General features: G+C 27.8%; 1 protein-coding gene across 3 annotated transcripts; it reads right to left on the reverse strand.

The window, feature by feature from the left end:
- Window positions 1-1184: 1184 nt before the first annotated feature.
- Window positions 1185-24440, reverse strand: Rim2 (replication in mitochondria 2). 3 transcript variants are annotated; one of them, XR_012046289.1, is made up of 7 exons: window positions 24221-24440; window positions 18306-18485; window positions 17722-17996; window positions 8741-8859; window positions 5850-6069; window positions 4208-4669; window positions 1185-4130 (listed from the first exon to the last, which is right to left on the reverse strand). XR_012046289.1 is itself a non-coding variant. In XM_072887822.1 (6 exons), the coding sequence occupies exons 1-6, from the start codon at window positions 24259-24261 to the stop codon at window positions 4386-4388; spliced, it is 1119 nt and encodes a 372-aa protein (XP_072743923.1). In that variant the 5' UTR covers window positions 24262-24440; the 3' UTR covers window positions 1185-4385. The 3 variants fall into 3 exon arrangements, 1 of the variants encoding a protein (XP_072743923.1); XR_012046290.1 differs by having other exon boundaries at window positions 4196-4669; XM_072887822.1 differs by having other exon boundaries at window positions 1185-4669.
- Between the last annotated feature and the right edge of the window lie 276 nt (window positions 24441-24716).

The raw sequence follows: 24716 nt of genomic DNA on the forward strand, positions 1-24716 counted from the left end.
TAAAACTAAAAATGTGAAAACAAATATAATGCTATTAATGTATCAAAGCTTTTTCATTATTTATTTCATATTTTTATCTATTCTTATTTTAGAATAATTTCATATATATGTATCTTGATAGGATATAGAGTATATAATAAACAACAATATTAACATTATGTTTACCTTTATTGAGATATTTATATATACATTGATTTATTCATACATACAGCTGTGTCTTATAAAGTAAGATAATATTCTTATACAGAGTACCTTGCAATTGTTGTTACAATCAAGCAAGGGTAATGATTCTACATGAAAAATTTAATTGAAATTGTAAAATGAAATGTTTTCATGCAAGGCTTAGTTTCTGAGAAAATCGATTTTGTAAAATAAAAAATTAAAGATTTTTTCTATTTTATTAAACGTGAATAAATATGATGAAAATAATCTTTTATATTAGATTTAGATCATTGAATTCATTTCAATACCCCCCAGAATATGAATAGAAAATAAAAAATTTTAATAAGATATTTTAATAAAAAATTTTAATAAGTAAAAATGTAAAAGCTTAATATTTTTTACATATAATTTTCATAAATTGAAATTACTTTCAATTTTTTCCAAAGAGATGTTACCCCAGTTTTACAAGACTCTGTGTGTGTGTGTGTGTGTATGTGTATATATATATATATATAATATATATATATATATTATATATATAAATATATTATGTATATATATATATATACACACACACACACACACACATAATAATTTTCTCATCCTATGCTAAGTAATTGTACAACATCAGTCTTTAACGAAACGCTCGCTTCTCGTGAATACACGAAACTTTCTCGCTTTCTTTCTTTCTCTTTCATTCTCTTTATATTTTTATCGTCTCTCGTTTCCAACTTCGTCTCGTCTTCGTTAGAAAAATTCATTGTTTAATTCCAATAATGGCTCTCTATCTAATATCTGTACACACTTTACAACTTGGCATCTGATTCTTCTATTTTTTATAATCTTTTTAAGAGATGGATGATATTCTTATATAATGACTATGCACGACTATGCACTAACAACAGCCTGGCACTTAGTATTTGCATTCCTTACGCATACATTTACAATTGACAACAGTATTATAATTAAGTCCCAACATGATATTAACAGTTAATATAATCATATAAGATGTTCTAAAAGTCGCATATTTTTCTTACATTGAGCAAATTAAATTAATCCTTGAATTGAATGAGACAATTCATTTGTCACAGGCTTTTTAATAAACTCGATATTAATTTTATCAATTTAATTATATATTTTACCATATATTTTTATGAAAATTCATCTCACACTAAAAAATAAGCAAAAATCAAATGTATTTTTTTATATTTCTAACATTTTTACTGTTTCTTTGCTATCTTTAAAATTATGCGACTTATAAAACAACGCATATAAACTCTCTCTGTACAAACATTGGATAATTTGTTACATTGTTCAATTACTAAACGCCAAGCGCCAATGATATTGTGTAAAATAAATCACAGCTTTTTTCTGTACGTATAAAGAAAGATTTTTCGAATAATAATTGAAAATATACGCATATATTTTAATTACTGTAATTCACGATATAATTTTCAGTTTTGTTGGTCAAAATTATATATAAAATAATATAAACGAAATATTGACTGATCGAGTACAAGCATAAGTAGGTATATAGTTTCAAAAAATGATATGTAGTAAAAGTTTTTGAAGATATAATTGTGTGCGCGTATATATTTTAGAGTTAAACTCGACAGATGTATATAAACATAAATGTTGATATAAAATAGTAACTTTGTGTTTCAATATCAGAAAATTAGTCATTGTGCAGAAGCAATATCATATATTAATAATTAATACAAATTTAATGAAATGGCACGCGTTTGGAAATATAATGGTATTATCATTATATTAACAAAAAGTATATCATGATAAATTATTTAAACATTTTAGAAATTAAAATTATCTTTTATTATGCTTCAACGAGAAGAAATATGGAAAATTACGTAAAAATAAAAACTAAATAAATTGTGAGAAATTATCTTTTAACGATACTTACAATATTTGCTTCAAATAAAATGAAAAAAATTGACATTTTCTTTCCACATCTTCTATTGAATAATCTTCTTAAAATTAACAAATTCGTTTTATTATTACTTTACTTTAAAACTAACCACACATATGTCGAGATAGTTAAAAAATGAATAGTGACAAATGTAAAAACTGTATTATATGTCTGATAACAGATCTGTAAAAGATGCGTTTGCTAAGTATATCTATTTCACGTTCTTGTAATATTTTTTTAGCTCTTTTGCTAAATATTATACGATGTTATGTATGACTAACTAATTTAATATATGAACGCTCGTAAATATACATCTACGGCCTATGGTTCAATATGTATACAACAGCGCGACATCTTTCTACATAAATAAACCAGAACTATCAGAACAATCTAACACACGCTAGTCCTCTGATAAGTATTCCAATATTAACATTGTTGCTTTTGTCTAAGACCAAATTTGATCAAATATACGTTGCTTGATTAACGAATAATTGCGTTTTCACATACTAGCAAGATATATCAACGAGGAAAAATACAAGTTAAAAATTGATAAAAATCAGATTATTGAAGTATACAGGAAAATGAGAAATTTTGATATAGAGAATATACATATACCAAATAGAATTGTCGCTATAATAAAACAGTTGAGATTGTATCTTAGATACAATTTATGAAACTGTTTAAAAAATTTTATAGAATTATTTTATTTTGGAGGACAACTTAAACATAATTATTTAAATTCTCTTTTCTCTCTGCGTATGTGTGTATACATATTTTTCTTAAAAATAATTCTTTTATGTAATTATACATATTTCTGTTACGAGTCATTGCAAAACTGTTAAGAACATAATTGAAAACCACTTTACTTACTTTAGTCTCTTCAAATTTCTGCAGCAAAATAAAATTTAGAGATACATAAAATTCCTTTACACAAGAATTTTTATAAATTATATAATACACAGCCATTCCAAAAATTTGTAGCTATCCCGTACATAATTTTATATAACAAATGTTGGTGTAGCAAATATGAACTAGAGAAATTGCAAATATAGATCGTTATATAACGACATTTATAGCATTTAAAATATCTATTATAAATACAATTTTCACTTAATTTTTGAATTTAATAATCTATTTATTATTAATGATTATAGTAAATATTAAATACATAGATCATATGTTTCGAGAATAATATTTAATATATTACTTTTAGTAATATTTCTTAAAGAGAGGCAAAAATACAAAAATAAAATTGTTTTCAATATTATTATTCAAGAATTATTATCTGATATTGCTTAAAAATAAGTAAAACACATAACAAAAAAATAAAATTTAATCATAGAATTCAATATTGAAATACTCATCACAATGTTACAAACGCGTAATAAAATGTCTTACTAAAGTTCTAGAGTGGAAGTGTGTCGAAGTTTAAGGAGATTTATATTATTTGCACGACCGGAACTAGGTAAGATAATTGATTTCTAATGAAAACATAATGATCACATTTGAAACGACTTGAAAACGTCTAACATAATTCGCAAAATCAAAAATTGCTCCCATCAAATACTATATAATAACAAGTAGTCTACATAGCAAATCTGTAGTTTTACATCTTTTTCTTCATCTTTAGTTTTGTTCTTGTAAACAAAAAATGTGAAAAAGAGACAGCATACAAGATGCAAAAAGAAAAAGAAAAAAAAAAAACTGCAAATCGTGAAATAGAGAATAATACCGAAAGCAAAACTTATCAGAGAGACCTAAAATTTACAATGACTATCATAGCATCACACATTCTGAATTCAGATTTTTGGAGTTCGGCTTTTAGAGCAAAAAATAACCTTATTTCGAATAAATCTAATAATACAACACAAGCCCTTTATTTCGCATTCCTATGCATCCACGATTTCGCGAGAAGCGAAGTCTCGGCTTCCTAATGTCTATGCGACATTATTAAACAACTCCGCTTTCTCTCCCTAATTTCACTTCTCTCTTTCTTTTCCTGCAAGATACACATCAGCTCCATCTCCGGGTACGTACATGGTACCTGAAAGGAGGAAGGACTACTTTTTGCTATACTTTTAGAGCACAGTGCAATCAATGCGCTGGTACCTTTTTGAGTACCTCAGGAGTAATGATTATGACATCGAGCATGCTTCCAACGTCGAGCTGCTCTCTTCTGTTGCGTCTAGATGTGCGATTAGATATTAGGATGGTATCTCGCAAGTACGCGCGACGTTCCCTGTTGCAGAAGAGGAAACGATTGGTGGGTGGCCCTTTACTCTGGGGCCGTAAGCAAATCCTAGGCCAATTGTCTTTTCGCATTAGCCTCGCTAACGTAAAATTCTGATGCCGAATCGGTGCTGGATGTCGTTACTGTAACGGGCCGGAAGTGTCGTGTCAGCACATATACCACCGCTTCGTACGTTGCCATTATGATAGCGGTATTTGGAATCTGGCGGATCAACTGAGTACCCAGGCCACGGTAGAGACCTCTTGTGCCCTCCTCCGTCCATACGGTGCTCAGAGTTTGCCAGAACGTGCGATATTTGGTACCTTCTTCTCGTAATCGGGTCCTTGCGACCTCTGAAAAAGATAAGAGATATTATATCCATTTTAGATTGTAATACGCATCCTACATCTAATCCGATAAAATTATTATCGAAAATTTAATTTGTAAAAAATTAATCGATAAAGATCTATAATTTGTGAAAAATTAGTTATTTAAAATTATTGTTTATTATTTAATTGTGTTAATCACTGATTTAGTTTTATCTTTATATGAGAGTAACTTTCATAGAATATTCTGTCAATTTTTCAGATTAAAATTGAAATAATTACAGTAGTATATAAGTGAGACGGAAAAAGATTTTTATATTATATAAGAATTTCCTTGACAACAATATGGTTTTATTGCTACCTAAATAAGTACAATAAAAGTGTATTCAAAACAGATAATGATAAAACTGATTTTCCTTATTGTCGTAACAATAAAAAAAATAGCTCACTAATATGATGAATACAACCTTCTCTGAATAGAAGTGCTTCCTTCTGGCTTTATTCACCAATGATCTGCAGGAAAACGTACGTAATTTGTGCATGATAATGCTGATTTGCAAAATGATTTCAAAATGCGAATGCAGCATGATAGATATGGATGAGCACTATTTTATACAAAAAAATGTTGAAAGTCACAAAATTTGTAAATAATAAGCGTAATTGTATATTGGAGTGCCTGGGATGCGTTGTGTGTGCGCAGATAGCGTTATCTTTAGACCAACTCGCAGTATCTTTTCTGCAAGACAATGATAAAGAAAAAGGAATATATATATATATATATATATATATATATACTACTTTTTAATGAAATCAAAATATTATGAAGCTATATTTTGCAACTTATCTGCATTATTAGACACAGGAGAAATCAATGCGACTGTAATGAAAATTAAGATATCACTTGTTAACAATTCTAAAAGATGATAATAGTCTAGATAAACAATATACACAAGTCATTTTTTTCAATATTTATGCCACTTATAATTTAAATCAATGGATAAAATTCTCTTTATTTATATAAATTATAAAAAATTAAATATAATAAGCATGTTAAGTAAATTAAATATTAATTGCTGTTCGAACATCACAGTGATAAACATATAAGATACGTAAATAAGACTAATAAATATACACAAAAAATTAAATAAATTTAATTATTGCTATCCGTATGGATTTTTGTATACATAGTTATGAATAATACTCTTACCATGAGGATAGGCAACAGTGGAAGCTATCGTTTTCGAAAACGATCCCGCTGCCATAAACTCGATGAAATCGCGGAACGTTTTCCTGTCATCCGCCTGCGAAGCTCGTGATCTGTGCGTGGCTAGCCATGTTTTTACCGCTTCATATATCACAAAGTGTATCACAGTCTCACTTATGCCTACGTAGGACGCCACGATGCCTTTATAGAAACCCAGGATACCCTAAAAAACATACACAACACATATACAATCAAAACATAATATATAAATCATATCATAATTTATATTTAATTCATTTTGAAATTGCATTAGTGTGCAATATCTTTTATGAATCGTCAAATAAATATTTTCTAGATTCTCAAATTTTTATAATAACAGTAAATTAATAATTTTAATATTATACTACTTTGTTCTCTTTAATTCTATAATATAGAAACAAATCAAAAAGAAATTAATGTAAATACTGAATAATTAAACTAGCAAATTGTTAAATTTTAGATTTTTTAAAATAGTATATAGTATACACACATATATAATTTACTTAATAATTAATTCATATTAATAATTCATGAAAATTATGCATATATATAAATATATAACGTAAATAGAACAATCATGCAAAGATAACTACGCATTATTGTATAAGCGTGTTGCTGTGTAATTACCGAAAAATCCATTAAAATAATTATTATTAAATCATTGCAAGATTCACGATTTTTGTACATATTTTTGAGCAAAGGAATAATAGTGATACGATAAAAAATTATGTAACATTTCTTATCAACAATGTATTTAAATTTGAAGCTTAGGGAATTTCTCCACAAAGAGGAACATGTGACATTTGCGTGCTCGATTAAGGATAATATTGAATCGAGCATTCATATCTGTGATAAGAAAGTTAAAAATATTGCACATGTTACTCATTTTTCGCTGATAACAAATCAATGTTGATATTGAACATCATGAGTAGATAAACAATATTTCGAGGATGATAGAAATCTAGTGATATTAATCAATAAACTAATGTACAAAATAAACTAATTATCATCTTATTAATTTTCAATTTTTAGAAAAAAAATAATTATGAAATGTGTAAATTACTTATTGTGCATCTATGATTTAAATTAACTTATAAGTATATTTTTAAACGTTAATTTTTTAATTTTTAATTTCTTATAGTATATTTATATCTTTTTGCACTCTTGCTTCACTTAATATTTTAATTTTACAAGTAAAGTCAATGCAATAATGTATGGCGATGATGAAATAAAGTAGAGAATATAAAGATCTATTGACCACGCGAGCGTTACTTAACATTTTTTAAGATATTTTTACATAGATATATTATTCGTAGATCATAGCGCCAATTTTAAAACTGGCTCAATTCCGAGATGCCAAGTGCAATTTCAGTGCCTGTATGCACTATGCACTCTGCCGTCACTCTTTCCAAGTAAACAATCTTGTTTTAACACACAATGGCAAGTAAACAATTTGTTCATATGTTGAAATATTTCATATCGATACGAAATTTCTTGTTATTTCATTTTCTTTACGAGGAATAATAAATATATTTATTATACTATCAAAGAAATTATTTTTATGTAGTTTAATATCCTGCTCTTTAGAGATTAGTTAAATATCATCTTTATTTTATAATAACTTTTTTACGTAAAAAGTAATTTTCTATTAATTAAATATTTAATGCTTGTATATTTTGTACTAAATAAGGTGGAATAAAAAAATATCAAAATCTATATAAAACAACAAATTGAATAATCTAGAAAATGTCTAACAATAAGAAGAATACAATATCATCTTCATATCATCATTAAATAATAATGCTTATTCGAGTGTATCTTGCAAATTTTGAGTTATCGAATTTCTTCGATCCTAAGGAATTTTCAATACATCTGACACATTGAATATTATTAACAATACATATGACATATTGAATGATTACATCAGTCCTATATTCGACAAAGTCGCTTCGCTCCGACAAACATATTAATATTATATACGTATCTGTATCGTCACGACCGAGAAAATAATCTTGGCTGCAACTAACATTCGTTAATATGTATCTATAACAACTCCCTTGCAACATCGTCGTTAATTTCGTGCACTTCTCTATATCGTTTTAGATTTGTTTGAATTTGTTCCTGTGTACAATTATTTTATCGAGCAGTGCGACGTAATTCTGACGATGACCTCGCAAAACTAATCGATAAACGATGCTGACAAGTACCAGCTTTAAGAAAGAAGGAAAATCAGGAAAGGAGAAGAAAGCGAAATTTTTGGTTTTAAATAAATTCAAGCCATGTGTAGGATATCTAAAAAAATGTAAATAAAAAATTTCACAATAGTAGGTTTAACCTTCTTGTTATTCCTTATATTCAAATGTTAATTATTAAAAAAGCAATACATATATTTCTTTGTATATTTAACTTTAGTTTGTAAGTTAGTTTGTAAGTTTTCATTATTTTTTAAATTTTATTACCTTAAAACAATATATTCAGAGATTTTATCTAATATGAAATACATTACTTAGAACTCTATTACATTCTAAATATACAATAATAGAAACATGCTTTCTAGGTATCATTGAGATAACTGTAGGATTTCATTAGAGTGCCCTCCTTCCTTTCTTTAATTTCATTTAAATACTTTTATTTTTATAATATGCAACTTATTTTATTGTTTTTATTTTTTAAATTATTATAAATTTTAAAAAGAGAGATTTTCTTTTTTGCGTCCCTTCATGCAGTAAAATTAAGTTTGATCATTAAATTATTTAGATAATTATACGATGTATTTGGAAGAATCGATATGACATGTTTTATCGAATTTTTCAGATCCTTAATCGCGAAATGAGAAATAAAATTTATTGTCTTACCGATTTTTGATATATCCTCCGCATACATTCTATTGCTGTAACTTTTTGTGATCGATGGTCCAGCTGTAGTCTGGTTTTTACAAACCAAATCGGATTTGTCAATGTACATGCGGTGAAACCTGCAAAGTGAATGACCGTTTATTGAATCCGCACGATGCTCTATGTATCAAGCGTGAATGGATCAATATGTTTTATAATAAAGAAAAATTTGCACAATAAATCAATTCAAGTAGAATAACAATTTATTATTTCAATAAGTACTTTGTAAAAAAATTAAATGTTATTAATTTATATTTATACAAAAAATAAAATGTTATTATAGTCCTTGATGTTTCCTAAGTATGTTTATTGAGAAAATCAATTTATTGTGTTTACAAGAAAATTCATTTTATTTGTTGTATTTATTCGATGAGAAATATTTGAATTGAAAAACGGCTATATGAATATAAAATAGAAATTTTTCCAAAAGTTTATCAAAAAAACTTGTATGACTAAGGTAACTTAAGGTAAGTTCTATTGAATTAAATGTTTTGTACGTAAAAATAACGTTACGCATAAAAGATTTATATTGTATAATTTAGACTAAAGATTATATAATATATATGTATATTGTTACGTTTTACTTTCTAAGCTTTCTGATTTTATTTTTGATAATTTTCACGCGGAAGAAAGTTAAACTCTTAAAGTATCTAACTAAAGAATGTCTACAGTATATTACTTCCTATATTATTTTTCTCCCTCTCTTCCTTAATTTTTTATTTAGTAATGGTGTGAGAGAAAGTACTTTGAAAGAGAGTGCAATATAGTATTTTCAAGTTAGCATAAAAGTTTTCTTTCATATTAATACTCTCATCAAAAAAATTCTTTTAATTATATAATATATATATATATATATATATATATATATATATATATAATAGAAAAAATAATATAACTAAACTAAAGAAGAGCATTTATAAAATTTAAATCACGTTGCACGTTGGAAATTCTTGTATACACATACACACACACGCGCGCGCGTGTGTTTGTATATTTTTATGTGAAGAATATTTAACTAATCATTTTATACATCATAAAAAATAATAATATCTCTTGGACTATTTAAATGTAAAAGAGTGATTTCAATTCCTTTTCAAACACGTAGATTATATTGTTGCTTAAATTTGAAAGTCATATTGTATAAAGGATTTGTTGTTTACGCTAACCCAATATTTTGTGAAACATCGCCAGGGCATCGCATCATTTGTGTTGTAGCGTGAATCACGAAAGACATGTGTATAATACACAAGATGTGTGAGTTATGCAATCGTGAATAATACGCATTTTATGCCGCGCATGACGATTTACGTTTACATTTCATTTACTTCTTTTACGTTATCTGAAATTACAATCGAACTCAAAATTCATTGTATTGAAAAAAATTAATGTAAATCGAGGAATATAAATTGAAACAAGACAGTGTCATCTAGATTGCACTTGCAAATATTTAGGATAACGGTTTCACATAAGAAAGAGGAATTGTTTAACAACAATTGTTGAAGAAAAGCTTGAAGAAAAGTTTTTCAATTGATAAAATCTGATTGTCAATTTGCCAGTGATTAAAAATAAATACAACTATTTTACAAATATAAAATCCTGCAATTTCACGCTACATATTTCACTCAAATACGTGAATAAAATATATATAATGTAATATTCGAAAATACACATTCTATATATGTTTCAAAAAAAGCAAAAAAAAACATTTCGAACGAAACATAATAATAGAGAAATGTTAATTTTTTTTAATGTATAGATATATCGCATTTTCACTTTAATAATCAATCGTATATAGTCCAAAAAAATAAATTCAAGACTGCCAGAAAAATGTGATAATTAGCCACATAAACTTTAATTTCTGCAATGTAAATGTTTCGTGATATCAATATATTATTAGTATGAAAATTCAAGTACGTCGAATCTAAATAAACAATTGTTATAATTGCGAAACTACTAATATTTAAAAGAAAAATAAGTTGTAATTAGATATGTATCGATATATGGATTATCCTTTCGCGATTAATAGATTTTAAAATAACATATTCGTGTTACTTTATAAATATTAAGATCATTAAATGCATTAGAACATGATTCCTCCAGTTTTTAATAAACTGGGAGTGGGTTCTTAGATAGGATTAAAATTTTTCGAATTAATGATATTAAGTTTTTATTACCAATTTACCTACTGTTTAAAAAAAATCCACAAAATTATAGGACGAGACCATAAGAACATGCAATATCGTCCTGTTTAATGCGATATACGTTTCGGGCTCCAAAAGTGACGCTATTTACAATCGTAATCGAATCATTCGATGCGAAAACAACATGCCAAAAAAACATGCATTAGAGAGCCGCTCTGAATTACTAATGTACAATGCATTATCGTCAATTATGATGCAATTCCGGTTGCACCGCTGTGGCCGACGCGACGCACGATTCTTCGACGATAGAGTTATTGCCGTTTTACGTTCGTACGACCGACCGCAAAGCGTGTGGAAGGCCGGGCATTGAATTACGTGGTGAGGATGGCTAAAAATAGCAGCACACTGTCGAAGAGGTACTCTCTTGCTTGCCGGCGAAACGGCGTGGCGCGACAGACGGACAGAGGGAGACGAAGGGAAAAATGGTGAAGAAAAAAAACAGAAGGGAAGAGAAAGAAGTAGGATCGTTGAATACATCTGTGGGCGCGACTTCCTACCTCAACAATAATTCAAGGTTGAGTTTAGAAATGAAGTAAATCGATATTTTATGTGTAAGACTCTCTAAATATATGTTTGTGTGTGTTTGAAGTTCTATCTGTAATAGACCTTACAAATTATGTCATTCTTTTATACTAAATTCCTTCATTTGTAGACATATGAAATCGTAATGACATAATGACAGCTTTTATGTTGCGCCTATATGCGTTTTAATACTATTTTAATTTTAGATTCAAGTAAATATTGATTTGACACATTGAATTAATTATTAAATTAAATTAATTAATTATATTTTTGTGGAGAAGCTAAAAAAATTATGTGAGAAATCGTTTGGAAGAAATAATTAGAATTAGATTCTTTTTTTATTCAGGAATGTAATCTGATGAGATCTTTAAATGCTTTTATGAATCTTTTAAACTTGATTACGCGTATATAATTAAGATAGCGCCTTGGAAATCCACCCAGGTTCATTATTGCGACTACCGTCAGTAGTCTTAATTATGTATAAAGCGTTTAAAAAATTCTCAAAACACACATATATTAAGTTAAAGAGATACAGTTTTGAATGTCAAAACAACTACTATTACTTTAACTAAATTCCTTAAAAAATAACTCCTACTTTTCATCCGTCAAAATAATATCCTTCTTAATAACCCAGTTATCCCTGTTAATAACATAAATTTTAATGTGTAAGATTTTATTTTACGAATTAACTTTAAGTAAATAAAATATTCTATATATATATATATATATATATATATATATATATATTTTATTTAGTATTGACCTTGTAAAAAAAGTATTATCATAATCTGATTCAAAGAAAGTAAATGCGAGCCAAACATGATCGTTGGAGGCAATCTTTATCATTTGTTTACGTTGATTTCCGGTGAAATGATATATCTTAATAGTATCATATATAGGCATTCGAATTATAGTAGTTGACTAACATATCGCTAAATGATGAATCCGTGAATAATGATAAAAGTCAACAGATCAAATAACACCTTGGTGCCGATAAATATGCTTTTCGTTACAAAAATGCGTCATTTTAGCGAGAGATTTATTAAAATGCTTTAAATATAATGAAATATCACAGAGAAGAATAAAAAAGAAAAAATGTGCGTAAATTTCCATTGCAGCTTCTCGACTAAATGAATTTGTCAAGTTTTATTTAGAAACAAATTAACTAAAGTATTTGAAAAAGTAATATTTGAAAAGTTAAAATATTAATACAGGAATATTCATTTGAAGGAATAATAAAATTCAAACAATATTGTTGAGTTAATGACTTGTGATATATCTTTGCATCAATTTTATTATATGTTGTATATTAAATATAAATAAAAATTTTTGATATTTAGAGAATGATATTCAATATTATTAAACATTGGAAACAAATTACAGATTAAAATAGTCAAATATATATCTGTAGCTTTTTAATCAATAATAACATAATGCATTGTGCGCGTGTAACAAATATATATATTTTCTATAATAGAATAAATTGTTTCATCAACTTTACAACGTTTCTAAAAAGTTACACATTGTAATGAATCACATTGTCTCCCTAATATTTTTTATAGCTCTCTATCACTACAAAATGCGCCAATCTACAGGTTTTTATCTTGATCTATTTTCAGAGAGCTAACTTAAGGCTATTAAAGAAAAATTATTTAAAACTTCGTAGGAGAGCTATTGCGCGCTACTAGAGACAAACATTGGTAGCAATTGTTATGAGCCCTCAATTTATTAAAATTAATCAAATGGCATATACTCGCATGGCTTTATGTAATAGCTTTATGTGTTTATCTTTGTAAATATCACGTACATGTAATATAGTATTATATTCAGTCAAGGCAAATTATACATAGGTTTGCGCAGATGCGAGATTATGAATGATACAAATGACATTCAACCGTCAATGAAGTAATTGTGCTATAGATTAGATTCTATGATGTAAACAATTGTTATAGTTCATTAGATCATTGATCAACGTTTGATAAAATGCAAACAGAAATAGAAACTTGAGAACGTTAGAGCTGTTGCAACGTTGCCGCAACAATTTGTAATTTATAAAAATAAAGTAAATGTCTTTTTTTTTAATTTGTGAAATTGGTGTATGACCGATTGATATGATAATATGGAAAATCAATTGCTATTAACAAATTAATTTTACTTCAAGATGGATTTTAAAATTATCGAAATATTGATAGGCTGTACGTCACAAAAATTTAAAAATAGAATTCTCGATTAAAAAGGAAATTATAACTTTTATCATTTAATTTAACAAACTTTTGACTTTGAAACGTATTTAACACAAAATTTGACAACTTTTAAAAATTGTCATGTTACTTTCATTTTATAACAAAAATCAATGCTATTTTTAATTTTTAATTATTTTGAATTAGACATCTCTCTCTCTCTCTCTCTCTCTCTCTCTCTCTCTCTCTCTCTCTCTCTCTCTCTCTCAAATATTTTTTCGAAATTGTTATTAGATAAAATTTTGATTTGTTTATTTTATATAACTATTTATAATTTTTTTAAGAAAAAATTCCCCCTCATATAAAAACTAATTATTTTATATCGAGAATTGCGTGACAGAGAATAATGTGAAAATTTTATTAAGGTTAAGTCTCAACAAGTGGAAAAATCCGCGGTTGAAAACAAAGTTCTTGAGTTATCTCTTACTTACATAAAAGTGGTGCAAATGATAAATAATCGCGAGAAGAGACACACGCGCCGACCGCATGGCTCCCCTGCGAACAAATCTATCAGAATGATGATTGTGAGCGGATCGTTATTCTTGTGGTCAAAGTGCAATACATATTCCGCATGAATAACTTCTTATATAGTTTGCCTTATTGTCCATAATATACCGAGTGTCTCTAAACGAGCGCATTTCTGCATGCATAAATAAAAGAAAGTGTGTTAGGCAAAAATAGGATAATATCACTGAGAGTCATAATCGTTAAAAGAAAACGAGGAATGTACAAAGTATGCGCATTGTAAAGTATATTACTGCATTATGCAACATTCACTCCCTTTTGTTTCCCTAGAACGTGGCTATTCTAACGAAACTATTTCGAGCGAGAATCTCGAAGTAAAACGAGGTAAATGAGATTCGATAAGGTACGTAAAGGAGGTACATGGAATTTTTAAGCTGATTCGTCGCGTAGATTTTTGCTTTTTTTATGCAAGCTATATTCTCTGCACAATTTGACATAAGAAATACTAAACTCGTGAGATAACAATAATCGTATTTAAACTAGATTAGACACATTTCAATTCTTTTAGTCTTAAGAACGTTTTAGTCTATCAGTGTTTTATGCGCATTTTCCGCTACCGACAATGTCGTAAAGACGTATACGGATAACAAAAATATATTTAGAACATTTTTGCTTTACTTATCTGTACGTATGATGCTACTCCATTACACGAAATTGATAATTCTTCTTTGTCTAAAATTATCTCTTGAAAACTTGTTAATCTAGTGTTACTTGCACATGTAGTGTATGAAAGATATAACAGATTTTTTTCATCGTTTTTTCCTCATTATTATCAACTTATAATTAAAATTTAAAATTTCTTCATTAATGTTTCAATTTTTCAAGTAATTATCAAATACTATCTGTTAAACAATTCGATGAATGAACAAAGATTGTTAAATCGAGAGTAAAAAATAAATTGTGTCCATAGACATCTATGTCCTCGAGGGTTATCGACATCAGAGGAGTTCGAGTTGTGCGTCAGAGAATCGGAATGAAAAACGTGCGTACTTCGATAAATCCATTTAAGATAAATGCGTGAATGACGCGCAAGATACTTTTCCCCTCATTGGACGTTAGTTAATCGTGCATCTATCGTTGATTCAATGATTGGCTTTGCTAAAGAGAAACATTACACGACAACGCAACACGCGATACTATCATATGGCTATATATTTGCAGCTCTGTCTATTCTTTTTCTCCGTTTCATCATCAAGGTCAATGTGTTACGTTTCATATAAGAGATTATAAATAAAAAAACTTGTGATTCGTTATAATGATAGCTAATATAGCGTATGCAAAATATATAATAAGATTAAATAAAAGAAGTAATCTAATTCAGTCCTTTATCATAAAATATTCTGGCTTCGGTAAAAAATATATTTTATAAATATATTCATTGATAAATTTCAGATTAAATTTTCTTTAACAAGTTGTCCAAATAGGCTAATTTTTTACTTGTAAATTAAACTTTCGTATGTAAATAGCAAAATTTTGTCTATAACTTTAAATTGAGTCCAACAGAGATTTTAATCAAGAAACTTGTCCATCTTTGTCAATTGAGAGAATAATAAGGTCGATAAATAAATTAAAACTTTCTAAAAGTTAAATTACTCATAGATACGATAAATTTGTCACTCGAAATAAAAGACCAAATTTCTCAAAATCTACATATGTGATAGAAAGAGAATATAAAATATATTATAATTTAATGTGAAAAGTTATTCGCAAGATAGCTATTTGTTTCTGAAATTATGTTGTTACATTGTTATAATTATCCATCTTATCTTGCGGTTATTGCGTAGTGATCGTTTAAAAAAATAGTTTATCTCCTGCTGAACGATACGAAAATAGTAGTTGATCAATGGAAAATAGCTACCCACAAGGGATATAGAGTAGTGGCACTTATAATATGCGTCGTGGTATAATTTAAGCTGTTGTGTGTGTGTGTGTGTGTGTGTGTGTGTGTGTGTGTGTGCGCGTGCGTGCGTGCGTGCGTGCGTGCGTGCGTGTGTGCGTGTGCGTGTGCGTGTGCGTGTGCGTGTGCGTGTGCGTGTGCGTGTGCGTGTGCGTGTGTGTGTGTGTGTGTGTGTGTGTGTGTGTGTGTGTGCATACTCAACGTGTTTCGCAAGCAAAAACGCGAGCTAGTTTAAAGTAAGCGACACGAAAAGATTAAGATGTAATATCGTCTTAATAATCACGATGTAATAACAAGTCATAGTGAATAAACAATTAGCGCACATCAATCAATGAATATTATTATGCTCGATAATATTTCTCTCTGTATAATATTACTATACTATCTTGCAAAATTATTAATAATTGTTAATTGAAACATGCAATTTATTTTGTAAGATTATTTTAAAAAAGTATACAAAATATATTGAGAAAGGAAATTAAGTTAAATTTCAGTATAACAGTTTCCAAAATACAAAATATGTACATGAATAATTAAAATTCAAGTCAATAAAGAGAGAGATAGAAGTAACTAAAATCAATTTTTGTTTATATATTAAGGCTATATTTACTTTGGCGCAAAAAAGTGAGTTAAAGTATAAAGATTGTAGAATTTTCAAATGATAAAACAAAGGCTTTCAAGTTCGGTATACTTAAATAATGTTTTAATGTAATAAAAATTAATAACTACAAAGGCCGATTTCACCAACGTCGGTTAACTTTAACCTCAGATCAAATTATATGTTCATCTTTTTCTCTTGAACTTATCTAAAAGAGGTAAAAATATCGGTGAAATCTGCCCTAAATAGTAACCTGTTGCAAGAGTTTACAAAAAAAGTGTTAATAATAAAAATTTCAAGAAGTAAAATAATTTTGCATTAGTTCATTTCATTTTAAAATATAAAACGTGAAAAATAAGATAAATTAGATTAAAAATTTTTTTAAATTATATATTTATTTCTAATTTTTTATTTTATTTAATATATATTAAAAGATAATTTAAAATTTTATAACGAATAAAATAAAGCTAAGTTTAAAATAAATTTTACATAAATAATGGAATAGCATGTATACGAACGAGGAATAACAGGAGAAATTAAAATATTATTCTCAAATATTACTTTAATATAAAAAATATTAAAAAAAATTATAATTAAAAAATAGTATATTTGACAAGTTAATTTTCACTTATTCCCATTTGATTTAAATATAAATTTATTATATATTCAAAGATGGAAAATATGCGAGTTGAGTCAATGTATTAAAAGATGTAATTGCAAAAAAGAAAAATGACGAATATACTAAATGTGATAAAAGCATTACAGTAAAGTATTTGAGTATTTGTATTATTAGGAATATGTAAAAGAGAAGAACGATACTGTATAATCCGGAAGTAAACCCGATTGTTCGTATGTATGTATATATATATATATATAATATATAGATGTAAAATTCAATCTTAGATAAGGATTTTAATATATAAGATAGAGCATTCAGTTTAATATTACTATTAACTTACCGGCGCAGGATGCGGAGAAAACATGAACGAGTGGTGTGTCGGGAGGTAGAATCGCGTTGAATGCAACTTTGCTCTTGGAGTACGCACAGAAATAGATAGCTCTGGATGGTGCTACACCGATGAGATTAGGACCAAGTCCTTTGAATAATCCTCGTGCTCCTTCATTCTTGATAATATACCTTAAGCATTGATAGATGCCTGGCGCATGTCGGGAAGAATTCGGAGGTGAAGTCGAAACGCCGAAATGCGAGAGGGCCACAAAGTGACTGGAATATCTGAACATGAAAGAGAGAGAAAGAGAGAAAGAAAGAGAGAGAGAGAGAGAAAGAGAGAGGGAAATCTAAATTTCAGAATTCATACATTTTTCTGTTGTCAGAATACATTTACATTCTCTATTCCATTCTTTAAGTATTCAACTTTTATGTGCACGTGATCTGAACATGTAATTTTTTGATTTGATTGATTTAATCGATCTGATATCGAGACATTTTTCAATGAAGAATCTAATTACAACTTTATAAAAATGCGCACGCGCGCTATAATTATATATGTAATAATAACATTTATATTTTATTTTTTTTTACCTGGGGTATCCAGTGCATAGCCTCCTGCGTTGCTCAGGCGTCGGCGAGCCTTTGCATGTGGGATGACCAGATGTAAATTCTTTGCTTGGTGGCGGATGAAAACCGGAAGACGACGACTGCAATCGGGTCTTCACTACTTCGAGTGGACAAGTTACTATCGCTCCTGCCGTACCAGCCACTCTACACAAGAAGTGAAAGAAACATTTATATAAGACTTGTGACAGCTTGGTAATGTTATTATCTATTTGCGGTAATCAATTGTTTGTTCCTACAGTAATATCTGTTATTGTATTATAATAATCTCATGTGTTTCAATTATTTCATTCTTTAATATTAGAAATTAACATTTCTAATATTAAAGAATGTACGTAAATAATAAACATTCTCTCTCTTTATATAAATGTGTATATACAAAATTATGTCACATCTCAATAATTTTATTTATGTGTGTTTTAGCTTTGTTAAAATTTGTAAAATAAATAATATTTTAATATAAAAAAAGTCATTTACTTTTCCAAGAAAATTGAAAAAATTTTGTTACAAGTTATGACTGTTTATGCAATCAAATTTCGCAATTATGAACATTATATAATAAAATACTACTCTCTAATTATAATTATAATTTATAATACGTATTTAGAGTATATTAGAGTCCATAATAAAATAAAGATACAATAAGCAAAATCATTACAATTTTTTAAAATCGTTACAAATAAATTGTAAATTTCTATCTTTTATTATCTTTAGCTTATCTACTAGAAATTTTACCGAGAGATAAAAATTGTATAATATTATTGAGATAACAGTAAAAACACGAGAAATATTGCATAACGATTCTAACGATGATAAATATCAATGTTTATTCGATGCGAATTCTACGTAGAATTTCATTCACAAATCTTTTCAAATTATGTAGATCTACAAAAATAATTTTATGTCGTAAGGCAAAGTACACATTATACATTAGCAGTGTTAGTGTACCGATATTGATCGTTCGTTGCAATATGTTAACACAGTACTGTGTTAATATCTATCAGTATTCAATAAGTACACAATGTACACAATAAGTGTTAGTTTTATTGTTAGATTTGTAATATTTTTCAGTATATATATATATATTAAATTCACAAAATAAAGATGGACAAACATTGAAAAATACAAAAAATTAAACATCTAAAAATTATATTAAGCTAATGTAAATAAATAGTGCGTAATTTTATTTGACATTTATTTATTTGTGTAAGTTTAATTTTAATTTGAGACAAATTATTAAATATAAAAATGAAATATTAAACATAAAAAATTTAAAAGTCACAAGGAATGACGTTCCATGTAATTTTTCATTGGGCATGCACAAACGTTAATTTAAAATTTTTCAAAGCACACGTTGGGGTTAATATAAAAAAAAATATATATAATAATTGCACTCTTGTATGTACATAAAGTCTTTTAAAAAGATTATACAAGCTGCATACGAGCTTAATTTAATGGAAAAACCATGTTTGATCTTCGAGAGTGCCTAACTAGTCTAATTCATCTACCCTTACGTTGCTATTGCGTGGCACATGCCGTACCTTTTATCAACGCTAGAGGAACGTGGGCGTAAATTAGTGTTCAATTCACACGTTGCACATCGTAAATTGTGTATCTTTCCGTGATAAAAAGCAGGTGCGCATTTACATTTTTGCATTTCTAATTTTTACCGAGTGAACAATTAATGCAGTTCAAAAATGTGCATACGCACAAATTGAAATAAATGAGAATAATAATGTAATGCAATTAATGATAGAAATTATTCTTGTATATGGTTTCGCAACCTATAATTCAGACAAAATAAAATATAAATTGAATTTATATTCCGCTCATTTAACAGTCGATAATTAATAATATTTTGCTTTAATCAATTTTACCATAATTTGTTCTTTTTATAAAACTATGAAATTATATAATATTAAACTGTGACGTATAACATTAAACTATGATGAATACAACGATAAATAAAGACAAATAACAATTCCGTTAATTTAATCAATACATAACAGACTTCTCTGGATTTTTTGTTCCCAATTGTAACTATGTACTAAGTACTAAGTAATAAAAGATATATAAAATGTTATAAATTTTAAAATAGTTTGTAGTAGTTAATTGTTGATATTAATATATATTCTAAACCTAACCTAAACACGCCATTAGCATTACAAATTTACAGTAGTAAAATAATCAAATTAGTCCTTTTAGTCTGTCGTCAATCAAACGAGAAATGTTCTTTATACCATTTATACTTGTTTGACCTTTAAAATAATCTACTTTTGGCTGAAGAAGGAAAATATCAGATTCGATATCGTGAAATCAATATCTTGTAATATTACATACGCGATATAGGTTGCTTTAATAATATGTATAGTGCAATCTTGTAATATAATAAAAGAAAGAAATATTAGATATATCATAAAAAATAATAAAATATATAGATATTTTCATGTTAAAACATAAATACTACTAGTCTTACGGCTAATTCTAATCAAAATTCCCACTTAAATTTTAGCGTCTTAAGTTAAGTTAAAAATAAAAATAATCATTGATTTTCTGGATTGTAATATAAACTTGATTTTAAGATCTAAGGAAATAATTTTGAAAAACGTATATTAATTCGATAAAATTGCACGAATAAATACAACTTTTCGCACCATAACAAGAATAGGTTTTTGATTTTCTTAAAAGACAGTTGACAAGTTTTATTGCTTAATTATTTTTTTAAATATTATTTTGGTTGACGATTATTTTTTCTAAACATTGTATATCATATAATTTTATATACTAACCGGATTTCGCAAAGCGCATATGTGCGCATAAATCTATAATACATGAAACGTGTCTTACAGTTAAATACGCACATATGCACTTTACGGAACCCAATCAATGTATAATCATTCTATAATCATACATGTCTTATTCTATATATAATCCTTTTTAGCTGCGGTGTAAAATTACACATCATGATGCAATCTTAGTTAATTTTATCGTATGCATATATTTCAAGAGATTCTTTCGAAGATTATTCGAAATCAAATTATCTAATTGAAAATTTAGCTCGTTAATTTTTTGAAACATTCCATGTAGACAGAGCGTGTAGAAATGTGATGTGTCTATGTATATGTATACGTGGACGTGTATGTGTATATATGTATGCGCGCGCACCAGGTAACGAATGCAAATGTATGGCTGACACAAGTTTTGCATAACTGCGTCATCGAATTCCCTTTCGAGCAAGTTGACACGTGAGCTTGTAAATAAGAATCTTATATTTTGGCATTGACCAGCTATACTAACAAGCCATTTAATATTATTATTTTGAAATATACATGAACGTAAACAAAAATAAAAACAAATATATAGATACATATATGTATATTGTACTGTATATATTATAAACTATAATAATATATATATTATAATTGTGCAAATCAAAGTTTAGATCTAATATTAATTAAAATAATACTAAAAAGTATTAATATTTATTATATTTACTTATTGTACACTTCACTATTTATTATTATTATGCCTATATTTTTAATTATTTATTTATTATAATTGCTATTTTTTTGTTTATTATAGCTATTAATTAAACAAAATTATTATAAAAAAGGATAAAAATAATTAGCTAAAACAAATTAATCAAGATTATTTATTGTATGTTATTATATCTAGCTATATTAACTTATGGTAAAAATACCTCTTTTGTACATCTTAATCAAATATAAGTTGTATAACAACAATATCGTTTTAAGTTTATCTTGATAAGAGCTAAATTCTTCTTTTCTATGTTAAGATTTCACATCATAACAATTATCGTTGTCTTGTAATTGAGTCAAAAAACTATACCTATATATTACATAAATTTTATTAATAGTGATTGGGATTAAACAATTTTAACTGATTTTATCTATATATATCTGACTCAGCTTTAACTTTCCTTCACGCATGCATTTTTTTATCGTATACATTGAAGCATCATCATGATTATTGTACAGAAAATAGAGGCGATAAATTTATACTGCCAACAAGGATCAAGGATATGATATATAGAAAAATTAGTAGATACTATAGTCGCGTGCGTGCGTAAAGAAAATGAAAACTTCCTCAAAACACTGTTGATCAAAATAACATCTCATTTTTGAAAAATTGCTGATTGCATTCGTTTTGTATATTACAGTTATTTTCATAAGTGACGTGTACGACATGTCATTAAAGATCAGCGACTTTTAGAACGCAGAAAGGAGATCCTTTATTAAGCTAGAAATAATTGTCTAATAATTTCGCTATAGTTATGACCGCACGTAGCATTACTAATAATTTAATCATTTGACAAGAATCGGAACATATCGAAGCTATATTTCATGAATTTTTTATATATCTCATCTTTATATACTTTTATATAATATATAATTAATAATTTAATTGTGGTTATGATAAAAAGATGAAAGAATTTTAAAACGTTTATATTAGGAATATTATTTTATCGTGTTTTATTTTCAATATGCTATTTTTTTCGCCATAAAAATAAAATTTATGTTCATGTAACATTGTAAATACAGAAAGATGAGTTGATTTATCGTAGTATACTGCGTTATAAATTGGATGCCCTCGCGATAACATCATTTATCGCGTTTTTTTTACGTTTATCTTATAAAAATGCACGTTTGCATTACGCTTAAATCTCGATATAGACTGAAGAAGAGAAATTATTTTCTGTTTAGAGTTTTTTTTTTCAGGATTTTCAAGTTTTAATTCGAACTTTTATTGGAAATAACATAAAAAAATGAAAATTTGCTTTATAATAGATTTATTTACGATATTGTAATGACTGAAATAATTAAATTCAATTTTCATAAATGTCCAGTTTTAATCTTATTCATGTACAATTTCTTGAATTAAAAAAAAAAATATATAAGAATTTATTTTTAGTAAAAATAGAAAAATATCTTTGTTGCAAGAAATATTTTTGTTGTAACTTAAATATTTAACATTGAATATTTTTACCATTTTTACCAAATTATCTAATGAAATTCATTCAAAATTATTGAATGTGAATTATTACGAAATTATGAGTCACTTATTAATTTTTTGAAAAATCATAAAAAATGTTTCTTGTTTCCCTTATTTATATACTACCTATTTATATCTAAATCTAGATTATTACTTTAATATATTTATTTGACATATACATAGATATATAGGTATATAAATATATTGTAGTTACCAATTATTTAAAAAAAAAAAAAAGAGAGAGAGACTTCATATAATAATTTTAATTGATATAATGACAAGCTTTATATATATTTTTGTAATTATTATAGTATATCTAATATCCTTTTCATACATAATATATGTATACATGTTGATTGTGAGAAGAAGTTACGATGACGGTGCTAATTCAATTTTCTTTTAAAAAGATATAGCAGACTCATGCTTTCTTTCATAACAATTGATTCAAATCTGACTTTTAATATTTATTTATCAAATACTTGAAACTTTAATCCCATATAATTCTTTAACTTTAATTAGGTGTAATAAAAAAATTCAGTTTTGAGATATTTTTGCTAAAGAAAAATCCATTAATTATCAATTAATCAAAGACTGAAAAATTTATATAGATAAAATAAAGGTCAATAGCAATCCTTATCATCAGATACGTACACAAATCGAATGTATACTCCTGAATAAAAAGACTCGAGAATCGAACCGGTTAGAATCATACGATTCGGGAAAGCTACTATGTATAGTGCAAGACAGCCGATTGGGATGATGTAAATCGAGCACGTCGAGAGACCAAACCAGCCCTAAAGCGAGTCAAGGCCGCGACGCAGAGAAGCCGGGCCGCGCGCGCGCGCGCGCTGATCGAAAATAATACTCACCCTCCGGCGACAAGATGTATTGCCGTGTCGCGATCCAACATCCTACGCGATCGCGAGACGCACAGAGAATTCGCTGTCGATCTAAGGTAGCATGCACTTTCGCGGGTCGGCCGCAAATCGGAGGAGAAATGTCGAGACGAGTCGAGTCGAGTCGAGGCGAGTCGAGTCGAGTCGAGGCGAGTCGAGTCGAGTCGAGTCGAGACGAGACAAGGAGCGAGACGATCCGAGACGCGTAATAAGTAGTCACTTGAGAGAAGTAACGTCACTGTTTTTAGACACAGCTCCTCGTGATCGTACAGGATTTACAATCGAACAAACTGCACTCTTTTCTGACTGACAGCGATATCGACGAAACACATATCAATTCAACGAGCACCGTACACTGTTTCAACACTGCAAAACAACAAACGACTACAACCGGAACGACAACGTACCACGCACTGCTGCCGGATTCCCCCAGATTCTCCGACCACCCTATTTATCCCCACTTGAATGT

Source organism: Anoplolepis gracilipes, chromosome 3 (genome assembly GCF_047496725.1).
Source record: "Anoplolepis gracilipes chromosome 3, ASM4749672v1, whole genome shotgun sequence".
Taxonomy (NCBI): Eukaryota; Metazoa; Arthropoda; class Insecta; order Hymenoptera; family Formicidae; genus Anoplolepis; species Anoplolepis gracilipes.

Bases quoted from the DNA above. Each gene is read 5' to 3' on its own strand.
- Rim2 (XM_072887822.1), bottom strand. From the start codon at position 24,261: ATGTTGGATCGCGACACGGCAATACATCTTGTCGCCGGAGG. The intron at 8,860-17,721 runs GTAAGTTAATAG...TTCACTTTGCAG, and splicing joins TTTCTCCGCATCCTGCGCCG to GTTTCACCGCATGTACATTG. The intron at 4,670-5,849 runs GTAAGAGTATTA...TATCTTTTTCAG, and splicing joins CACTGTTGCCTATCCTCATG to AGGTCGCAAGGACCCGATTA.